The 19,409-nt window shown below is 48.6% G+C and overlaps 2 protein-coding genes and 1 pseudogene across 2 annotated transcripts; 2 read left to right on the forward strand and 1 right to left on the reverse strand.

Moving 5' to 3' along the window:
* The first annotated feature begins 5,076 nt into the window (after positions 1 to 5,076).
* Positions 5,077 to 13,882, forward strand: LOC136493028 (cysteine synthase-like). Its single transcript, XM_066489056.1, has 8 exons — positions 5,077 to 5,088; positions 12,322 to 12,351; positions 12,458 to 12,567; positions 12,648 to 12,705; positions 12,806 to 13,259; positions 13,347 to 13,486; positions 13,583 to 13,663; positions 13,768 to 13,882. The coding sequence occupies exons 1-8, from the start codon at positions 5,077 to 5,079 to the stop codon at positions 13,858 to 13,860; spliced, it is 978 nt and encodes a 325-aa protein (XP_066345153.1). The 3' UTR covers positions 13,861 to 13,882.
* A 2,156-nt stretch (positions 13,883 to 16,038) lies between these two features.
* Positions 16,039 to 16,689, reverse strand: LOC136491865 (uncharacterized). Its single transcript, XM_066488078.1, has 3 exons — positions 16,576 to 16,689; positions 16,359 to 16,457; positions 16,039 to 16,221 (listed from the first exon to the last, which is right to left on the reverse strand). Exons 1-3 carry the CDS (start codon positions 16,687 to 16,689, stop codon positions 16,039 to 16,041), a joined length of 396 nt encoding a protein of 131 aa, XP_066344175.1.
* Positions 16,690 to 17,788: 1,099 nt separating this feature from the next.
* LOC136491866 (photosystem II reaction center proteins PsbY, chloroplastic-like) lies at positions 17,789 to 18,318 on the forward strand (annotated as a pseudogene).
* Positions 18,319 to 19,409: the final 1,091 nt, after the last annotated feature.

Here is a 19,409-nt window from a genome sequence, read left to right on the forward strand (position 1 = left end):
CGTTCTTCTGGGGAATTACCTCTATATTTTTAGAGGATTTTTACATTGAGCCTGCCTCATTAAAAACCTCACCTCCGCTTGGAGTTCCCCTGTGAGGAAAAGGGTACAGGCTCTTTTACATTTTTTGGGTTGAAGAAAAAAAGCTGAAAGGTAAATGAACGGAGGGGCCTCCGCTTATTATTTGCGGAGGTTGCCCTTTGGTACATTGCCTAGATGTAGTATCTACGGAGGCTATCAATATTCCAAGTGTGGGTTGTTGTGACACCTTCGCTGTCGGTCAAGTGGAAAGAGCCTGGGTGGCCTGCTGCCGTTGCTGTGTATGGGCCTTCCCATTTCGGTTGCAGTTTGCCAACAAGTTGTACGTTGGGTTTTCTTCTGAGTACGAGGTCTTCATGTTTTATTTATTTTCTTACCACCTAAGAGTCTCTCCACTTCTTGGTTCGGGATTGATATTTTTGCAATATTTTCGACTGCTTCCAGTCTTGTGGCTTCTATTGTTTCTTTTGCATATTCTTCATCTTGCAACATTAGCTGTCTCGTTGTGCGGAGGCTTTCGTGCTTGATTTCTTCTGGCATCATGGCCTCTTCTCCATAAAGCAGTTTGAATGGTGTGAATCCTGTTGTTCTTGAGATAGATGTATTATTTGACCAAATCACTCTAGGTAATTCATCTACCCATTTTCCTTTGCGTAGGCCCAACAATGTTTTTGATATTGCTGAAAACACTATTCTGTTTGCTCTTTCCACAGCACCATTGGACTCTGGGTGGTATACTGAGGCGAAGGCTAGTTTTGTCCTAATGCTTTTGCAGAATTCTTTGAAGTTCTCTAAATCGAATTGCTTTCCATTGTCTACTGTTAGAATCCTTGGTACACCGAATTTGCAAATGATGTTTTGCCAGAAGAATTTTCTGACAGTTTCTGAGGTTATCTTTGCCAGCGGCTTTGCTTCTATCCATCTTGTAAAATATTTTACTGCCACTACTGTGAATCTGTTTCCTCCTTGGGATGGTGGTAATGGGCTGACCAGGTCCATACCCCATCTTTGTAGCGGCCATGTCGGAGGTATAAGCTGGGTCTCCGACGATTGTTTTGACTACCCGGGAGAGAATGTTTGGCATGCTTTGCATGTTCTGACTGTCTGCTCTGTGTCTTGTATGTGTGTTGGCCAGTAAAAGCCTTGCCTTATTGCCTTTGCTGATAATGCTCTAGAGCCAATGTGCGACCCGCAAATTCCTGAGTGTATTTCTTGAAGTAACTCTATGCCTTCGCTCTACGATATGCATTTGAGGAGAGGCTGAACTACTCCTTTCTTGTATAGTACACCATCTATGATTGTGTAATTTCTTGCCCTGGCCTGTATTCTTGCTGCTTTTACTTCATCTTCTTCGGTGGTTTTGCCTTTCAAGAATTCTGTTATCGCCTCGAGAATCTATTTTGACTGTCAATGTTTTTGCCCCTAGGGCCTTTGCTTTACTGAGTGCTAGGATCAGGCCTTTATATTCTGCTATGTTATTTGTTGATTTGAACTCTAGCCTTGCTGTGTATTTCAATCTGACGTCAGAGGGTGCTGTTAGGACGGTAGAGGCTCCTGCTCCGGCTTGGCCCTAGGCTCCATCCATGAATGCTATCCAGCTTTGAGTGGTTGGTTGTACCTTGGGCTCTGTCGGAGGTGTCCAATCTGCTACAAAATTGGCTAGTGCTTGTGATTTGATTGCTGTTCTGGGGATGTACGAGATACCAAACTGTGATAGCTCTATAGCCCAATTGCCTATTCTACCGGAGGCTTCTTTGTTTCTGAGCAAGTCTTGCAGTGGCAGCGATGTTGGAACTGAGATTTCGTTGGCTTGGAAATAATGCTTTAGTTTTCTTGATGCCATCAGCACTACATAGGCAACTTTTTCTACATCAGTGTAGTTTAGCTTGGCTCCGGACAGTGCTTCTGAGATAAAATAAACTGGCTTTTGAGTTTTGCCTGATTCTTTTTCTAGCTCTGAACTAAGACTGCGCTGACTGCATGGTCGGAGGCCGCCACATATAGCAATAGGTGGCTGTCCGATTCTAGGATGGAGACCACTAGTGAGTTTGCCAGATACTCTTTCAAGTTATGAAATGCCTCCGACTGCTTGGACCCCCACTCAAAGTTGTCTCCGCCCCTCAGGGCTTGGAAGAAGGGTAGGCTATGTTCTGCTGATTTTGAGATGAATCTGTTGAGCGCTGCTATTCTTCCTGTTAGCTTTTGCACTTCTTTCTTGTTTTTGGGTTCTACCATTGTCATTATTGCTCTGGTTTTGTCTGGGTTCGCTTTGATGCCTTTGCTGCTTATGATGTATCCGAGCATCTTCCCTTTTGTGACTCCAAATATACATTTTTCTAGGTTGAGGCAGAGGCCAGCTGTCCTAAGGTTGGCGAAGGTCTCCTGTAAGTCGGAGACATGATCATCCTTGTTCTTGCTCATGACCACTATGTCGTCGACGTAGGCTATGATGTTTCTATCTAGTTGTGAGCCCAAAACTTCCTTTGTCATTCTGGCAAAGGTTGCTCCGGCATTTTTGAGGCCCTCCGGCATTCTAGTGTAGCAATATGTCTCGAATGGAGTGGTAAAACTTGTCTTGTCTTCGTCTTCTTTTTTCATCCAGATTTGGTGATACCTAGAGAAACAGTCGAGGAGAGAAAACCTCTGGCATCTGGCTGCCTTGTCGACGGAGGCATCTATTCTTGGTAATGGAAAAGGGTCTTTTTTGCAAGCTTTATTTAGATCTGTGAAATCTATATACATTCTCATTTTGCCATTCTTCTTTGGTACCAGTACTATGTTTGCAAGCCATTCTGAGTACTTGACTTCCCTGATGACTTTTGCATCTAGCAATCTTTGCACCACCGCCTTTACTGCCAGGATTCTGTCCTCCGACATTTTTCTCTGTTTCTGCTTTCTTGGCCTCATGTTTTCATTGATATCCAGTTCATGCTGTATGATGTCCCTGCTGACTCCCTGGAGGTCAGAGGCTGACCAGGCGAAGATGTCTTTGTTTTTTTACTAGAGTTTCCATGAGCTCTTCCTCCTCTACTTTACTCAATATTGAGCTGATTGTTACTTTTCTATCTGATAACTCCTTTTCTAGAGGGGTCACCTTTGTCTCTTCTTGACCTGCCATATCTATTTTTCCTCTAGGCATATTCGGAGCCTCTAGTTCTTTGTCTGCCGACTCGACTGCATTGATGTTTCTTTGGGCTCTGTAGATTGCTTTTTCTATGTTTCTTGCTTCTTTCTGGCTACCTTGGACTGTGATAATACCATGGAGTGCTGGTATTTTCATGCATAGGTAGACCATATGCAGGGCTGCGTTGAATTTGGTTGTGAATCCTCTGCCCAAGATGGCATTGTATGGGTAATACAGATCGACGACGTCGAAGGTTATGTACTTGGTTCTAGCATTTGCTTGGGTTCCAAACGACACTGGGAGTGAGATTTTTTCTAATGCTTGTACCTGCTTGCCTCCGAATCCTATCAAAGGGGATTCGGAGGGCTGTAGTTGATTTCTGCTGAGCTTCATTTGGTCGAAGGTATTTGCGAAGATGATATCTGCTAAACTGCCAGTGTCAATCAGTACTCTACTTATCTCCCATGCTGCTATGTTGGTCTTGATTACCATTACATCTGTGTGAGGGTAGCTTTCTAGCTGGAGATCTTCTTCTGTGAAGGTTATTGGGACTCTAGGCCAATCTATGTATTTTACTGGGCCTTGGACTGCTACATTGTTTACCAGGCGGAGGTGATCCTTTTTCTGCTTTTTCGTTTGAAACTCCATTGATGATCCTCCGGCGATTGGTAGTATCATGCTTATTGTTGGTAGCGGTCCATGGGGGTTGACTTGGTTTTCTGGGTTTGGCTCATTTTTTGGTGTTGGTGGTTGGTTGTGAGGTGGCGGCGGAGGCAGTTGCTGCATGTGCTGCTGTTGTGGCGGAGGCTCGAACCTGCTTTGGTTTTGTGGCGGTGGGTTTGTTTCGAGGTAGGTTATGTGGGGAGGTTTTGGGTTTATGTAGGTTAGGCTTGCCTCCAACCTGTAGTTACCCGCCGGAGGCTGCTACGAAGGCGCTGACCGCCATGCTGGTAGGAAGTTTGGGTAATAGGCAGAGGCCAGTGTGGAGGGATTTATTTGGTTTGCGTTTAGCGCTGGGTACATTGGGCAGTACTGCTGGTGGCTATTTGTGTAGGTGGTGTTGACCTCTCTTGCGCTCTGCTGTGTCGGAGGTTGGGCAGTCTGTTTGTTCTTCATCCTTTCCTGTGTCTCCTTTGTCTCCGGACAATCTTTGGTGTTGTGCCCTGCGCTTTCACCGAGAAAAACGCAATATGGCCTGCGTTGTTTCTGCTTGTAGTTTTTGTTCCGGTTTTTGCCTTGGTAACCTTGCCGACCTTGGTTCCTGGTCTGGGTCTCCGGCCCTGCTGGCGCTGCCAGTTGCCCTTGTTTGGGGTAAGGTTGACCCTCGATGCTGAGCACTTGCCCCTGGCCTGGTTTCTTATTTGATGCATTCTGGTTCGTATAGCTTTTCTGGGAGTTTTTGCTGCTGTTTTGCTGTCTGTTTTGACCCTGCTCCTCTAGCCTTTTCCGGAGGTCATTATCTGATTTGCAGTATTTCTCGAACTCGTCATACAACTGCTGTATGGAAGTCGGTTTCTTTCTTGCTAGGTGTGCTGCGAATGGCCCGATTCATAGGCCCTTGATCGCTGCTTCAATGGCGATCTCATCTGGGACGTCTGGTGGAAGTAGTCATGTAGTGTCTCTCCCTGCATTTGCTTGCACTGGAACAGATCTGTGGAAGTTAGCGACTGTGCTGTTAGCCCCTTGAAATTTGCCCATATCTTATCCCTGAGGTTTCCCAAGAATATACTGTGCTTGGTTTGAGCATAGAATACCAAGCCAATGCGTCGCCTTCGGCTGCAATGACAAACGACTTTGCCAAGACGGCGTCGTCTCCACTGGCGGAGGCTACTGCTGCCTCGTAACTCATAATGAACTAATGGGGTCTGTCTTTCCGTTAAACTTTGGTAGTGTGATTGGCTTGTACGCCGTTGGCCATGGCGACTGTTGTATGCCTTCAGAGAGTGGGGACTTGGGATCGATAGGCCTCCGCATCACCTGAGATGGCATCGTGGGCGGGCTGATCACTGGCGGAGGCCCTTGTGGTATGGTTGCAGTTGGTGTTGCTGCGGAGGCTGGGATTGCGGAGGTTGACGCTGGTACTGCATGCTGCATACTTAGCATCTCAGCATGTAGGACTGCCAACTGTTGCCTTATTTCTACTACTTGTGCTGACGCTTGAGTAGCTTGCTGATTAGCTACGAATGCTGCTGCCATTCTGTCCCTCTCTTGTTGCGTTCTTTGCAACTGTGCTTGCAGCTGTTGCAGTTCTTGCTCGAGTGTTGTGCCTGAGTTTGGTTGCGCCTCCGGATCTTGAATCTCTGGATCTTGGAGTTCCGGTGGTTGACCCTGGGCATCTGCTCTGGTGTCATCCTCCGCTGGCGAGGTTGCGTAGGTGCTACGAGTGGTGCGCCTAGGCCTTCCTCTCTGACCCGTGTTCGTTGCTGCTCTGGTGGTGGTTTTTCTTTTCCCTGCCATCGTTGGTTTGCCTTGCCGATCCCCACGGACGGCGCCAATGTTGAGACTTGTGGTCTCAGACGATGAGGAAGTGGTAGGGGCCTCCGCCCGATGAATGCAGTAATCGGGCGGAAGCTTTGGAAGGGCTGGCACGGCAAGTGGGCGTGTAAGGGAGTGATGCGTAATGCTGTGGTTTCATTAATACATTCACCAACCACCTGTACTGTTACAAGTGTCCCCTATTTATAGGGCTCAACTACCGCCTTTGCGGTGTTTACAACAGTGCCCCTCAACTGCTACAGTATATTCTGGGAATATTCCTCTGCTTGCTCTTCGTCTCGGGGGTAATCTTGCCACGCCGCCACCAGATATTGGGCCTGTGTGACCAACCGGCCCAGCGGACCTCAAAATTCGTTGATGGGCCTTTGGCCCTCCGCTGTCGTTCTCCGCCTCAGGTACGCCGAAAGCCACCGACCTCCGACGCCCGGTTCAGTCGTGCTCCTGCTCGGGCCTCCGTCCATATGAGCAGAGGCCGAACCAGAGCGCCAGCGCCGTCCATGAGCGCCTTCCTTTGCTTACCTGCACACACATATTAGACGTTGGCATTTGATTAGCTTATCAGTGGGGCGGCCTCCGCCCTCTTCGCCCGGAGGTGCCTGCGCGCCTAACGGGCGGAGGCTGCGCCGAGGTTGCACACAGCGTCCTGCGAGCACAGTCTAAGAAACTATCATCTTTCCAGGGTCAGGGTCTGGAGGCATGGTGGCTGGGCCTTCGCTTAGGTGATCGGTCGGAGACGTCTCTGCGAATTGCTGACCGTGTAGGTCTCCGCTACTCTCGGAGGCCGTGTTACAACAAGAGGAAAACACTATTGGCTGGCTGATAAGTCCTGACTGAAACCAATAAGCGAACAGGCTGAGAGTTGTTTTGTGGACTCCAACATTACTGTGCTCAATTGACTTTTGCACTATCTTCAATTGTGTGCATAAATGCGCATACATTACTGTACTGAGCTTTTCCCAGCATGAATATAAAATAGAACAGAAATATTTTTGCAGGGAAAAGCTGACGTTTCACATCTATGTAGTTGTCAGTTGGTCTGCAAGAACATCCAAGTTATATGGAAGTATTAGTATAAAGCAATAAAAAGGAATGCTGTTGAAACAAGTAAATGAGTTTAAATGAAGAACTTTTTCATAGTGACTGCTTTCCCAAGCAATTCACAGAAGAATAATTGTAGGATCGCCTTCCCGAGTGGTGGTTGTTTCTTCCTTTGTTTTCCCCCGTAGTAACCGTTATTGCAAGATTTCGAAATAAATATTTTCAATAAAAAAGGATTTGTTACAATTCATTCGCATCAAGAGTAGAGTTTTAATCCCAAGATACCTCAAACTAAACTGAAATTATGGTGGTTTCCTTAATATATTGCAGAAAATTTGTGAAGCGCACCCCCTCCCTCACCCTTTTTTTTTAACTTAGAGCAACTTCAAGAGATTAGCCAAATTTTTTTCCTAAATTTCTTGATTTAGCTATTCTCTAAAATAGAACTCTCTTAAAAAAAAAATCAGACTAGTCCAAGAGACTCGGTAAAATTTGCGTTCCTCCATATTCAAAAGCGTGCTAGGTCACCGGTCCCGACCCAAAGGCAGAGCAAGGCAGCCAAAGAGCAAAGCAAGCAACCTGCTTGCTCCTCCAGAATTGCAGCGTTTGCTTTGTGCTGCTCGTCTGCCTTGGTTCAGGCTGCAGGCATCCTTGGCTATTGCTTGGTGATGGACAAGCACACCTGCAGGCTCTCTCCGGCGGTTCCACAATGGCCGCGTCGGCTGCAGCATACTCGTCATTGCGCACTACTACAGAAATGAACTTGCGCAGCGTTGCATAATTGGCCTCCGTGGCGGGCACTGTTTTTGCCCGCCACGGTAATTCGGTGGCCGGCCGGCCACTGAGACGCCCGCTGCGGTAAATGATTTACGGCAGCGGGCAACCTTATTTACCCGCTGCGGTAAATCCCCATTTACCGCAGCGGACATCTTAACGCGTCTGCCACGGTAAATCGATTTACCGTGGTGGGCACACTAAAAGGCCCGCCACGGAAAAAGGCAAGGCCCAAATGGCCCATCGCCGGCCCGATAGTTGTCTTCATATATAAGCCAGCACTTAGGGTTCCCTTTCACTCCTCTCACCTCCTCGCCCTCCCTCTCACTCTTCTCAGACGCGGCCGCACTCCCTTCCCACGTGTTGCCCATCTCCCTCGACCCCCACCCCTACACTCCCCACCCTCTATCTCTCCCGGCGGCGACAGCGCTCTCCTCGGCCGTGGCGGCGCGGCTCACGCGGGCGGAGGGCGGCGCGGTGGCGCTGCTCGCGCGGGCAAAGGGCGGTGCCGTGGCACGGCTCGCGTGGAGGGAGGGCGGCGCGGTGGCGCTGCTCGCGTGGGTGGAGGGCGGCGCCGTGGCGTGGCTCGCGCGGAGGGAGGACGGCGCGTTGAGGCGGCTCGCGTGGGCGGAGGCTGTCGCGGCAGCCCGTCCTCCACCAGGATACAGCGGCGCGGCGTCATCTCGATCCACCTCCAGTGACGGCCACGGCGGCGGATCTGCCCCGGCGAGGGCGTATCCGGCCCCGGCGAGGGTGGATCCGGACCCGGCGGCTCCACGGCATCGATCCGGCCACCGGTGGCTCCACGGCGTGAATCCACATCTGGCACCCCTCTCCCAGCGGCTAGTGGGCCTGTCGACGGCGGATCCGACGAGGTGGAGCTCAAGGCGAGCTCGCATCGGATCCCGGCGGCGCTAGGGTTTCGGACTATTGGGTTGAAAACGGGCTCGCCGGTGGGCTTTGAATGGGCTCGCTGGCGGGCTCCTGGGTTTTTTTTTGTTTTTTAAAAACATTAACCGCGGCGGGCAAAGCTGCCCGCAGCGGTTAAGCCACGATTTACTGTGGCCTCTAGGCCGCGGCGGACGGCTTTGCCCGCCGCGGGAAACCGAAAACGTCCGCCTCCAGTAAAGTTTGTGTAGTAGTGGCGGCAGCAATCGCTGCCCGCAGCCGGTCGTCGGTCGTGTAGGACATAGAGGCGGTGATGCTTGAAGCGAGCATGCCGAAGCACGCCTCCACCGGCGGTGGCGTCCTCCGATCCCAAGCAGCCAGCGAGCAGCGTCTCCGACGCGACACCAGAGGACGACGTACGTGCGTGCATGGCCATGTCCCTCATGATGCTGTCTCGGGACTCACGGATGCAATCTAGATCCAGAGGACGACGACGTGCGGGGTGTCCGCGATCACGTGCTGGACGCGGTGCCGGTGTTGCGGCGGATTCGGGACCGGCCAGCGCGCCACTCTGCGGATCGCAGTGAGCATTGGAGATGGGGACAGCGTCTAGCCACCCAAGGGCCTGACTCGAGGAAGGGACGCAGGACACTCAGCGTGCGCGGGAATCAGGCGCGGGGAGGCGGATAGCGAGCGCCCCCGGCTGGCTTTTTCTAGCGACCGGAAAGAACGGAATAGCTAGCGAGCTAATTTAGAATACTGGATAGAGGATCTGTTGGAGGCTGATTTCTTCTTCAGAAACTCTAAATTAGACTTTAGAACAAGAATAGCAACTCTCTTGGAGTTGCTCTTATAGTTCCTTATAAACTGATAATTCACTTAACTAAGTTCGTTCGTAAGCCCTTCTGCTCAGCATTTTAGTTGTGCACTAAAATGTTTTCTTTTCTCCACTTAATCAGGTAAGGCATTCTTGTTCGTTGCTCAAAATTAAGCAAGCTGCAGCAGAAAACACCTCAAAATTAGGATGCAAGCAAGCTAGGCAAAGTCCATTACATGGACAGTCTGTTCAGACGCTGTCCATTTCATGAGTGTCAATTGAATACAGAAATCTTAAGTGCTAGACACGTGTATCCCAATTCCAATCCAGTGGTTGTACACTTAATTCAAATGTAGTGGACGATTGACTACTCCCGCAACTTTCCATTTTTGGTAATTTTTTTGCAACTTTTCTTTTTTAGAAAGTTACTAAGTTATACACATAACTCATGATGCATAACATATTAACAACTTTGACAATATAACATTTTGCACATAAGTTGTGTTCATAACTTTTATGTTTTAAGTTTTGGTATAAGTTATAAGTTAATTTGTTTCTTTGTGTTTAATAACTTTTATGTTTTCAAGTTTTGGCATATGTTATAAGTTAATTCCTTTATTTGTGTTTAATAATTATGTACATAAGTTGGTATTTCATAACTTTTTGTGTTTCCAAGTTTTAACATAAGTTATTATAAGTTATATGGTATTAATTAATACACATAAGTTATATGTTGAAGTTATGTGTATAACTTTGTGACTTTCAAAAAAAAGGAAAGTTGCATATATATTTTTTTGCCAAGAGAGGAAAGCGCGTGATATCTGATCGAGCGCTCGTTTCCATTCAAGCGCGCACGCGCGATTTAGTGGTCTCGCACATGTATAGTTTGCACATATGGAAAACACATGTGCACAGGTTTTTTTTCCCGAGAACAACTAACATGAGGCGATGGATGCTATTGATGGATCAGATGATGAGTTGATTAACGGTTTGAGAGATGTGACTAAGGGTTATAGTTATAGTTGTACCCAAATATACCAAAAAAAACAGGACAAACGTTAAGAAAAAACAACTAAATAAACTTTTTTTATCGGTTACAATTTGGACACACATAACCACACATATTCCACACGCACACGAACTATTGCTATGCGTCGTGATGAAACAAGATACGTCATGCAGGTCGTCCACGATACGTATGCACGCTCGTCAAGTACACGATGACATAAGTATGTATGTATTTTGTCTCATGACGAGAACATATGCAACAAAGTTTACTTGCTCTACTGTCAGTTTTCAAGGCTTTACGTACTGTATTTCGTCTGCTCTACGTACGGGCAACCTTGTAAGTAAAGATGGCAACGGGCAAAATACCTGTGGATACAGGTGCTGCATGCCCGCGCCCACGACCAAAATTCCGTGCCCGTACCCACGGGCACCATCCCATGCCCGCGCCCGCTATCCGCCGGCGTGCCTTCCCCGCGGGCATGCCCGTGTGCCCGCAAGATCTAGAGGAGGGCGGTGACGGCAAGGACGATTGTAGGGCGGCGAGGACTATACAATAATAAATTTCCAATCGAGAAAGTAAAGTAGAAACAATTGTAGGTCCTATCTCAAAAAATCCAAATAAAAAAATGCAAAGCACGCTCGTCAAGTACACGATGACATAAGTATGTATGTATTTTGTCTCATGACGAGAACATATGCAACAAAGTTTACTTGCTCTACTGTCAGTTTTCAAGGCTTTACGTACTGTATTTCGTCTGCTCTACGTACGGGCAACCTTGTAAGTAAAGATGGCAACGGGCAAAATACCTGCGGATACAGGTGCTGCATGCCCGCGCCCACGACCAAAATTCCGTGCCCGTACCCACGGGCACCATCCCATGCCCGCGCCCGCTATCCGCCGGCGTGCCTTCCCCGCGGGCATGCCCGTGTGCCCACAAGATCTAGAGGAGGGCGGTGACGGTCCTCATCCTTTAGCCAATCACGGACCAGAGTTGAAGGACCAGCAGTTCTACGCTTCTTTTCTCCTTTAGCCAATCATGGACGAGTGTTCAAGGATGCATGCCTGCTGAATGCGTGACTGCAAGAGAGAGGGAGTGCGACTCTCGATCTGGAACGCACTGCATGCGTGAGCATGACTGCAAGAGAAAGGAATGCGCCTCTCGATCTAGAACTTGCGAGCAAGAGGGACTGCGGGCGTGATGCTACGGGACCGCGGAAGTGCGACGCGCAATCACGACTCGCTAAGCAGGCGGCGACGGCGGCTAGACGGGAGAGTGGGGAGTGGAGATATGTTGAGCAGTTAGGTTTAGCTGCTTTTATATGCGACTTTTGTGTTGGGCTTCAATGGGCCGTGAACAAGAATGTGGGCTGTTGGTTGCCAGCGTTGGGGGTAACGGGTATGGCGGGTTTGTGGGTGGGGGTAGTATATTTTCTCGCCCGTCAGCTGATATCCGTCGGGTTTGGGGACGTACCCGTATCCGTGCCCGCGGGCAGACTCATACACCTGTATCCTTGCCCAGCGGGTCTCTTACCCGCGGGCATGCGGATATTTTGTACCTGTTGCCATCTTTACTTGTAAGCACCAGCAACTTTTTTTTTTTAGCTATAGCTATATATGTATATATCGGCAAGATCGACGGCATCCTCCTAGGACAACTTCACCGAAGCCAAGCTACATAAAAGATCACGAACACCGAGAGCACAAATACCAAATATATGCTTGGACGCACGCTATATATAAGGAGCTGTATGCACGTACGGGCAACCTTGTAAGCACCAGCAACTTTATTTATTTATTTTTTGTAGCTATCGGCAAGATCGACGGCATCATCCTAGGACAACTTCACCGAGAACACATTTATAAAAGATCAAGAGCACCGAGAACACAAAATGGCAGGGCAAAATAAGCACAAAGACGTTTGTGCGATTTCTTTGCACCATCCACCAACCACATATACCAAAGAGATATGCTTGGACGCACGCTATATATATAGGGCTGCATGTTGCGTACCATTTACTTCAACAACTCCCAAGTGCTTCGTGCAGCATCATCTATCAGCAGATAACCATGGGTATTCCAAGCTCTGAGACTGAGACGACCGTCCAGGATCAGGGTTCAAAGACGACCGCAAAAGACCAGATCCCAAAGATCGCGAAAGATGTCACCCAAGTGCGTGCGTAAACAAATTAGTAGTAGTTTAATTTGCAGGCATTAACTCGTATCTGTCCATCTGAATTAATCAAGTAAACTTTTTCACTGCAACTTTGTTCATCAGTTGATTGGCAACACCCCGTTGGTGTACCTGAACAAGGTGGTGGCTGGCTGCGAGGCGCGTGTAGCTGCCAAGCTCGAGATCATGGCGCCCTGCTCAAGCGTCAAGGACAGGTGCTTGCTTGCTTGCCTGTTTGCTTGTTCCTGCATGCAATCAGGCGCCTCTACTGACTGTCTGTGCTGTGCACCTTCAGGATTGGTTACAGCATGATCGCCGATGCAGAGGAGAAGGGCCTCATCACCCCTGGGAAGGTGAGGAGATCAACGACAACGACCGATGCTGCCATGCATGGAATCAATCAGGCTTCGTGCTGCCTGACACCAGTGAATTTTCCTGCTGTGTTCATATCAGAGCGTCCTGATCGAGCCGACGGGCGGCAACACGGGCATCGGGCTGGCGTTCATGGCGGCGGCCAAGGGGTACAGGCTGATCGTGGCGATGCCAGCGTCGGTGAGCACGGAGCGGCGCGCCGTGCTGATGGCGTTCGGGGCCGAGGTGGTGCTGACGGACCCGGTGCTGACCATGGACGGCGTGGTGCACAAGGCGCAGGAGGTGGCGGCGCGGACGCCCGGCGCGCACGTGCTCCAGCAGTTCGCCAACCCGGCCAACCCCAGGGTGCACTACGAGACGACGGGGCCCGAGATCTGGACCGCCACGGCCGGCAAGGTCGACGCCCTCGTCGCCGGCATCGGGACCGGCGGCACCGTCACCGGCGCCGGGAGGTACCTCAAGGAGAAGAACCCTGCCATCAAGATCTATGGCGTCGAGCCGTCGGACAGCGCCGTGCTGTCCGGAGGAAAACCTGGTGAGTGAGACGCCGAGCCTGCCTGCCTTGAACAAGGAGCGTCACTGACACCACACCACGCCGTCTGTCTCTCCAATCCAAGCTCAGGTCCGCACAAGATTCAGGGCCTCGGCGCCGGCTTCGTTCCCGGCGTGCTCGACGTCAGCCTCCTCGATGAGGTCTTCCAGGTCACCAACGAGGAAGCCGCCGGCATGGCGAAGCAGATCGCGTTGGAAGAAGGGCTACTGGTGAGCGAGCGACCTCACCGATCCGCTCTGTTCCAACTCCCACTCTGCATCTGCTGATGGACTGACTACGTACCCCGGTCTTTCATTTAAATACAGGTCGGGATATCGTCGGGTGCGACCGCCGTCGCCGCCGTCAGAGTCGCGAGGAGGGCCGAGAACAGGGGCAAGCTCATCGTCGTAAGCTGCCTCTGCCTGCATCATCAGAAACCTGTCATCATGCGGATGTGTGGTGTGACGAAATGGCTGTCTCATTCACTTGTTCTTCGTCTCTGTGGCTGCAGGCGATCTTCGCGAGCTTCGGCGAGCGATACCTGTCGTCGTTCATGTACGAGTCCCTCAAGAACGAGGCCGAAAGCATGGCCTTCGAGCCATGACCATGAGTACTGAGTGACGCCACAAGCCTGGCCAGGCCATGCACTTCCCTGCTTCTAGTATGTTCGAGAAGGCCTGCACTCGCTCCAGCAGACCAAGAAGACATCGTGTTTTCTCTGGCCCTGCCTCTCAAATGCATCTGTCATCATCTTTTTTTTCCCTCCCTATTGTCAGAAAATAAATTAACAATTTTCATCTCTATATCTATATCAGAAGACGCAGAGATCACGTATGTATTCCAAAAAGGAAAAGGTTAGTTTCAAAAAAAAAAAGGAAAAAGTTAAGATTACTCCCCTGGTTTGGTCAATGTCTAAATAACCCTATATAAACTAACATTTGGTTCATTTTACTCCATCCAATTATCTTGGTCCAATTTATCCATTAAGATGATTATTTGTTTTTTTCTCCATGTAGAAGTTAAATTTTAATTTCAAATTTTGTCAGGTGATAATGAACATTATCATTTATATTAGAAAAATACATCATAAATTTATGTCAGTATTTTGAAACGTTATGACATTAAATTTAAAATAAACACTACAAATAGAAAATTGTATGGAAATTAATAATGGCAAAAATCATAATGTATTTTTAATGTAAATCATGATGTCCTTTATCACCTCACAATTTTTAGATCAAAATTCAACTTGTACATGGAGAAATAAAAAAGACAAATCTTGTTAGGGCAAACCTCACAATTTTATCACCTCACAATTATTGAACATAGATGGATGATAATGAGTGATCAAAATAAATGCAGGTTTCGTTTTGCATTAATACAAAACTTTCATAAGAGCAAACCCCACTAAAATCGAGGACTAGTGCTTCGTGTGGAATGGATAATCTTTCCTTTACCATCTTAATCTTTACTTATAAACCTGTAATAGGTTTAAATGATAGGTGTGTGACTGTAATAAGCGTGGGCCGATGCTTCTTCTTAGAAGGAGGTTGAAACTAATTTTTTTTATTATCTTAAAAATATTCATGCAAGCTAACCACATCGATAAACCATATCACCACCGCATTTGGTGTACCTTCTCCACCAGCTACAACCGAAGCCCCAAACCAAAAATAGCTCCACCAAAAGTTCTACAAATCACGTTAACTGGAGCTGCGCGCAGGATGAGTTGAAAAAGAAGCTTCTCCCGGCCCTCTCTTACTCTATGGTGGTTTAGTTTGAGAAGAACCAACCTTCTAAATAGATTTTTAGGCGGCAGTTCGTTTAAACTAACATCCCCTGAACATATTTTTTTTTCAGTTGAGGTTGCCTTGCCACAACTGTCGTTGAAAAAGTAGTTTTAAGGACGGTTTCATTAAGGCAACCACATCTGGACACATGGTTTAGGGATGGTTGTCATAGAGTAACCGTAACTGAAAATCTATTTACAAGGACGGTTGTCCCTTATCATAAACCAACCACCTCTAAAAAAAATGTATTTTTAGGGGTGGACTGCTTATCGAAACCGTCCCTAAAAATGCTTTTACAAGAACGGTTAAATGCCCGACGCTATAAAGGGTACATATTTATGAACCGGTCTTGAAGGCCGTTTTTTACCATGAGCACAAAAATTATTTCTGTAGTAGTCCAATGGAGTGGATTGCGGGTGGCTCCTTCGATCTGAGCTTAGAGTGATCAAGCATGGGTGAGTACTAGATAGAGGGAGGCTGCTTCCCTTCGGCAACCATGGGACAAATGGAAGCTGACAATTTTTTTCTCTCTTTGATTGATGGGATCGACAGATCGCTGTCGCTTATCGCCCAAATCGATCATAATCAACTCGTTGAAAGCTCGGTAGCTATTTCTCTGGTAACTGATTACATCGGAGGTGAAACAAACAAGAAGCAGCGCAATTAATTAACGGTGTTGTGTTATCAGATCATGCCACAGAAGGGCCCAGCCAAACAGCATTTAAAAGGTAACCATTGGACGACAATCACTTCTTTTGACAGGAGATTATATGACTCATTTTGCACCAAGAAGTACAACATAACAGTGGTTCCATACGAAGGCACGGTAAACAGTAAAGACACATAGCTTCAGACGACAAGGGGTACTACGATAGCCATAGGTATCATCTATATTCATGGTCAGTCTATCCATCTCCTTATGCGGCTTCTCTTATAATCTGTCTTTTTCAGCTTGTTTTTTCAGCCAGAACAGTGTTTTCTCTCACAACAAATCAGCCGGAACAATGTTTGGCGTTTTTCCAGCGAAGAAGCCCAACAACTGCAGGCATGTCATCATCTCCTGTAGGCCCAACAGCTGCAGGCATGTCATCATCTTTATGAAATTTGAGTGTTGCGCCTACGATCGGGTGCAGCATAGTTCTCTTCTTCTTCTTGGGCTTACCTTTCCGTAGAAGCTGCAATACAGTAGTTCATGTAGTATAAGGTATTACATGGCATATCATATATCCTAATAATGCTATATGGAACTAGTGATCAAAAGTCTGAATGGCCAATATGATGCAGAGAATAGACCATGCATTTAAATGCTGACCTTCTTAATTGTTGCTTTCATCTTGCTACCCAGTGTGTGTTTATTTTTTGACACATACTCCCTCAGTTCTGGACCAGCCATTGTTTCCATCCTGTTCATCTGTCAATAACGAAACCATAATTACCAAGTTAACTGCCTAGTTTGTCCTAAATCCTTGCTGGAATGTAAAAGATGTAGAAGTAATGCATAAGGGCCCATGCAGTGCTGCCACACTTACCATAGAGTTATATTCCCCTGCTTCCTTCCTTAAGGCCGCTAGGGCTGCATTTGCAGCATCTTTGTTCTCTCGCAGTGACACTGCCTTCTTGCCCTTGTTACCCCCTTGAGCCATATCCAGGTACTACTAGCTAGGAGATCAAAGACTAGTATTGTTTCGAAGTTGAGGACTTGTTGAATTGCAAGAACTGTAGGATTGATCAGGTCTATTTATAGGCAATGTGGCTCTACTCTTGATAAGCACTGCCTTGCTTTAAGTATATATTTTCAAGAAACAAATCATGCTACCTTTCATTTGCTTGCAGCTAGCTGCCACTAATTAAGGTCGTCAGTTTTTCAGTTGCTGACCCAAAATATGCTAAAATTGTTTCAGGATTTATGGAAGCGCTTGATCGATACTTTTCTGAATTTAAGGACGTTCACATGGATTTCTTGAGCCAGCTAGTCCCATCGTCTTAAAGAATCTTGTTTATTTAGTATAATCTTTCTTTTCCTTAGTTTAAGGGGGGAAGATGGGTATAATTTTATTGTGGTAGTTACTTTACTAGCAGTTTCCAGTTCATCTCTATACTATCCTTAATTTCTGCTCCTTTGGCTGGTTGCTTCTTGAGCTCTGAATTACTTACACTAAGAATGCTTTATTTTTGCTTCCTTCTCTTTTGGTTATTCTTGTATTTTAGAAAAAAAAATGCTTTATATCATCTGGGGTGTACTCTTTAAGCACCTAATTAATTTTATACTTCTTTTCAGCCATGAGTTTCAACATAGTTTTTATTAGACTTTACTTTTTACTGTTGTTTGTAGAGAAGTCTAAGACTCATTTCTTATCTAATATAGAGGTATAATTGTGCAGTGGACGCCTGGACTTTACTTTTATGAATTTAAAAAACAACTATACCTCTATATTAGATAAGAAAAAGAGTAAAATGCACCACAGGTCCATTAACTTTTCGCCCCGTGTCACTTAGGTCCAACATCTTTCAAAGTGTAGGTTTGGGTCCTTAAACTTATTATGATGTACACCGGAGGTCCATATCGCTTAGTTTATGTTTTTATTTTACACAAACCTCCCTCTATTTTTTTTCTTTCACATGCATGCCCCTCCATGTCGGGCGCCACTGCACTGCGCACCCACACCTCACATCTGCCGCCAGCAGGTGCCACCGCCATCTCTGCTCTCGCAAGTCTCAAGCACGCTCGCCTACGTGCTTGCCATGGGGACCATAGCCATGATGGCCTTGCTGAAACCCGCCAAGATCGTGGCGCAATCAGCGGCGTCCACCAGTGGCAGCACCGCCGCCAGCAACGTCTCGCTGCACATCCTGGCACAGGCCAAGAAGACCACGGTGGCCGTGTCGTCGTTGTCTACCACACTAGCGGCGGCCGTGGCGCTCGCGGGCACCTTCTTCTCGTCGCTGGCGTCGTTGGACGCGGCGTTGGGCGCAGTGTGTGGCGGACATGGCGACGGACGCCGGGAGCAACAACCGCGGCCAGCTGCTGCTCTTCGTGGTGGCGCTCGCCATCGGGTGGGTGCTCTACGAGATCCTGTAGCCGGCGTTGAACTAGCTGAACCGCATGCACAGCCAGGGCGTGGTCGCCGGCATGGGCCTCGGCGCCGCTGCCACCGCCTCCAGGATGTCGGCCACGCCCGAGGTCTTTCGCCGTCGTGGCATAGGACCTCGCCGCGCACGACAACCGGGGCCTCCTGCTGCTCCCTGTTCGCCGCTGCCGGCGTGAACCATGACAAACAAGATGCGCATAGTCACCAGCGTTCCTCGCAGCAGACACGTCGTCAGCACCGCCCCTCACCATCATCGGACCCTCCTCTCTCCAGCGTTGTGCGTGCACAGCTCGCAGCAGAGGCACGTACGGGTTGCGTAGCCTCGGCTTCTCCTCCCTGTCGCATCGCGCGCTTCATGTTCGCCTTGCGCGGTCTGTTGTGCCGCCGACGGCCTTGACCATGCACAGCGACCGTGGCCGACGCTACCTCATTGTCCGGCACTGCCGCTGACGCACTGCATCGATCGCTTGCACACCGAGTCAGTCAATTCGTGAATGAGATGCCATGCAAGGTTTCAAGGTATGGAGTGAACTGAATGAACTAGCTGGAGTCTCAAGATCAAACGAGAAATGCTAATCATCGACCTCTCCGATCCTCCGGTGCTGGTGACAATCACGTCCATGGACGCCGACGCTCCGACACCTCCGATCTGATCCTTGCCACCAAGTTCACACGACCATGGTGCTGCAACAAACCTGCAGCTTTTCTGTCACCACGTCCACACGACGCTCTCCACGGCCGGCACGTCACAGGCTAATCCCGCTACGGCCGGCAGCGTGCATGCATGGCAACCACATGTCGGCACTCCGAACCAAGTTCTTGGTGCTGTGCTACCGCTCTCGGTCAATCCGTTGGACACATACGTAGGGCCGCACGACATGTTGAGACGACGCGGGGAGGTGAGATGCAGGGCACCAGCGTTGGCGCACGCGGCGTGGCAAGGCGGCGTGCGGGCACGCGGCGGCGAGCTTGAGCGCGCGGCCGGGCGGAGCAACCTACAAGGCCGATGCGCGTGGAGGCGAGCTGGTGGCGAGCTAGGGCCTACGGGGCTAGGGCATGGCCGGTGAGCCAATGAGTGCGCGCAGAGGAGAGCTGGACGGCAGGACCGCAAGAGGGATATGCTTGTGAAAGAAAAAGAAATAGAGGGAGGTTTGTGTAAAATTAAAACATAAGCCAATGGTTATGACCTCCATAGCACATCATAAAAAGTTTAAGGACTCAAACCTGCACTTCGAAAGGTGTTGGACCTAAGTGACACAGGACGAAAAGTTAAT

The sequence above is a fragment of the Miscanthus floridulus genome, chromosome 11, assembly GCF_019320115.1.
Source record: "Miscanthus floridulus cultivar M001 chromosome 11, ASM1932011v1, whole genome shotgun sequence".
Taxonomy (NCBI): Eukaryota; Viridiplantae; Streptophyta; class Magnoliopsida; order Poales; family Poaceae; genus Miscanthus; species Miscanthus floridulus.

Coding starts and splice junctions, on each gene's coding strand:
- LOC136493028 (XM_066489056.1), top strand. Junction 12,568..12,647: donor TGCTCAAGCGTCAAGGACAG/GTGCTTGCTTGC, acceptor GTGCACCTTCAG/GATTGGTTACAGCATGATCG. Junction 12,706..12,805: donor GCCTCATCACCCCTGGGAAG/GTGAGGAGATCA, acceptor TGTTCATATCAG/AGCGTCCTGATCGAGCCGAC.
- LOC136491865 (XM_066488078.1), bottom strand. CDS start 16,689: ATGGCTCAAGGGGGTAACAAGGGCAAGAAGGCAGTGTCACTGCGAGAG. Junction 16,458..16,575: donor CAGGGGAATATAACTCTATG/GTAAGTGTGGCA, acceptor CGTTATTGACAG/ATGAACAGGATGGAAACAAT. Junction 16,222..16,358: donor TGAAAGCAACAATTAAGAAG/GTCAGCATTTAA, acceptor ACTGTATTGCAG/CTTCTACGGAAAGGTAAGCC.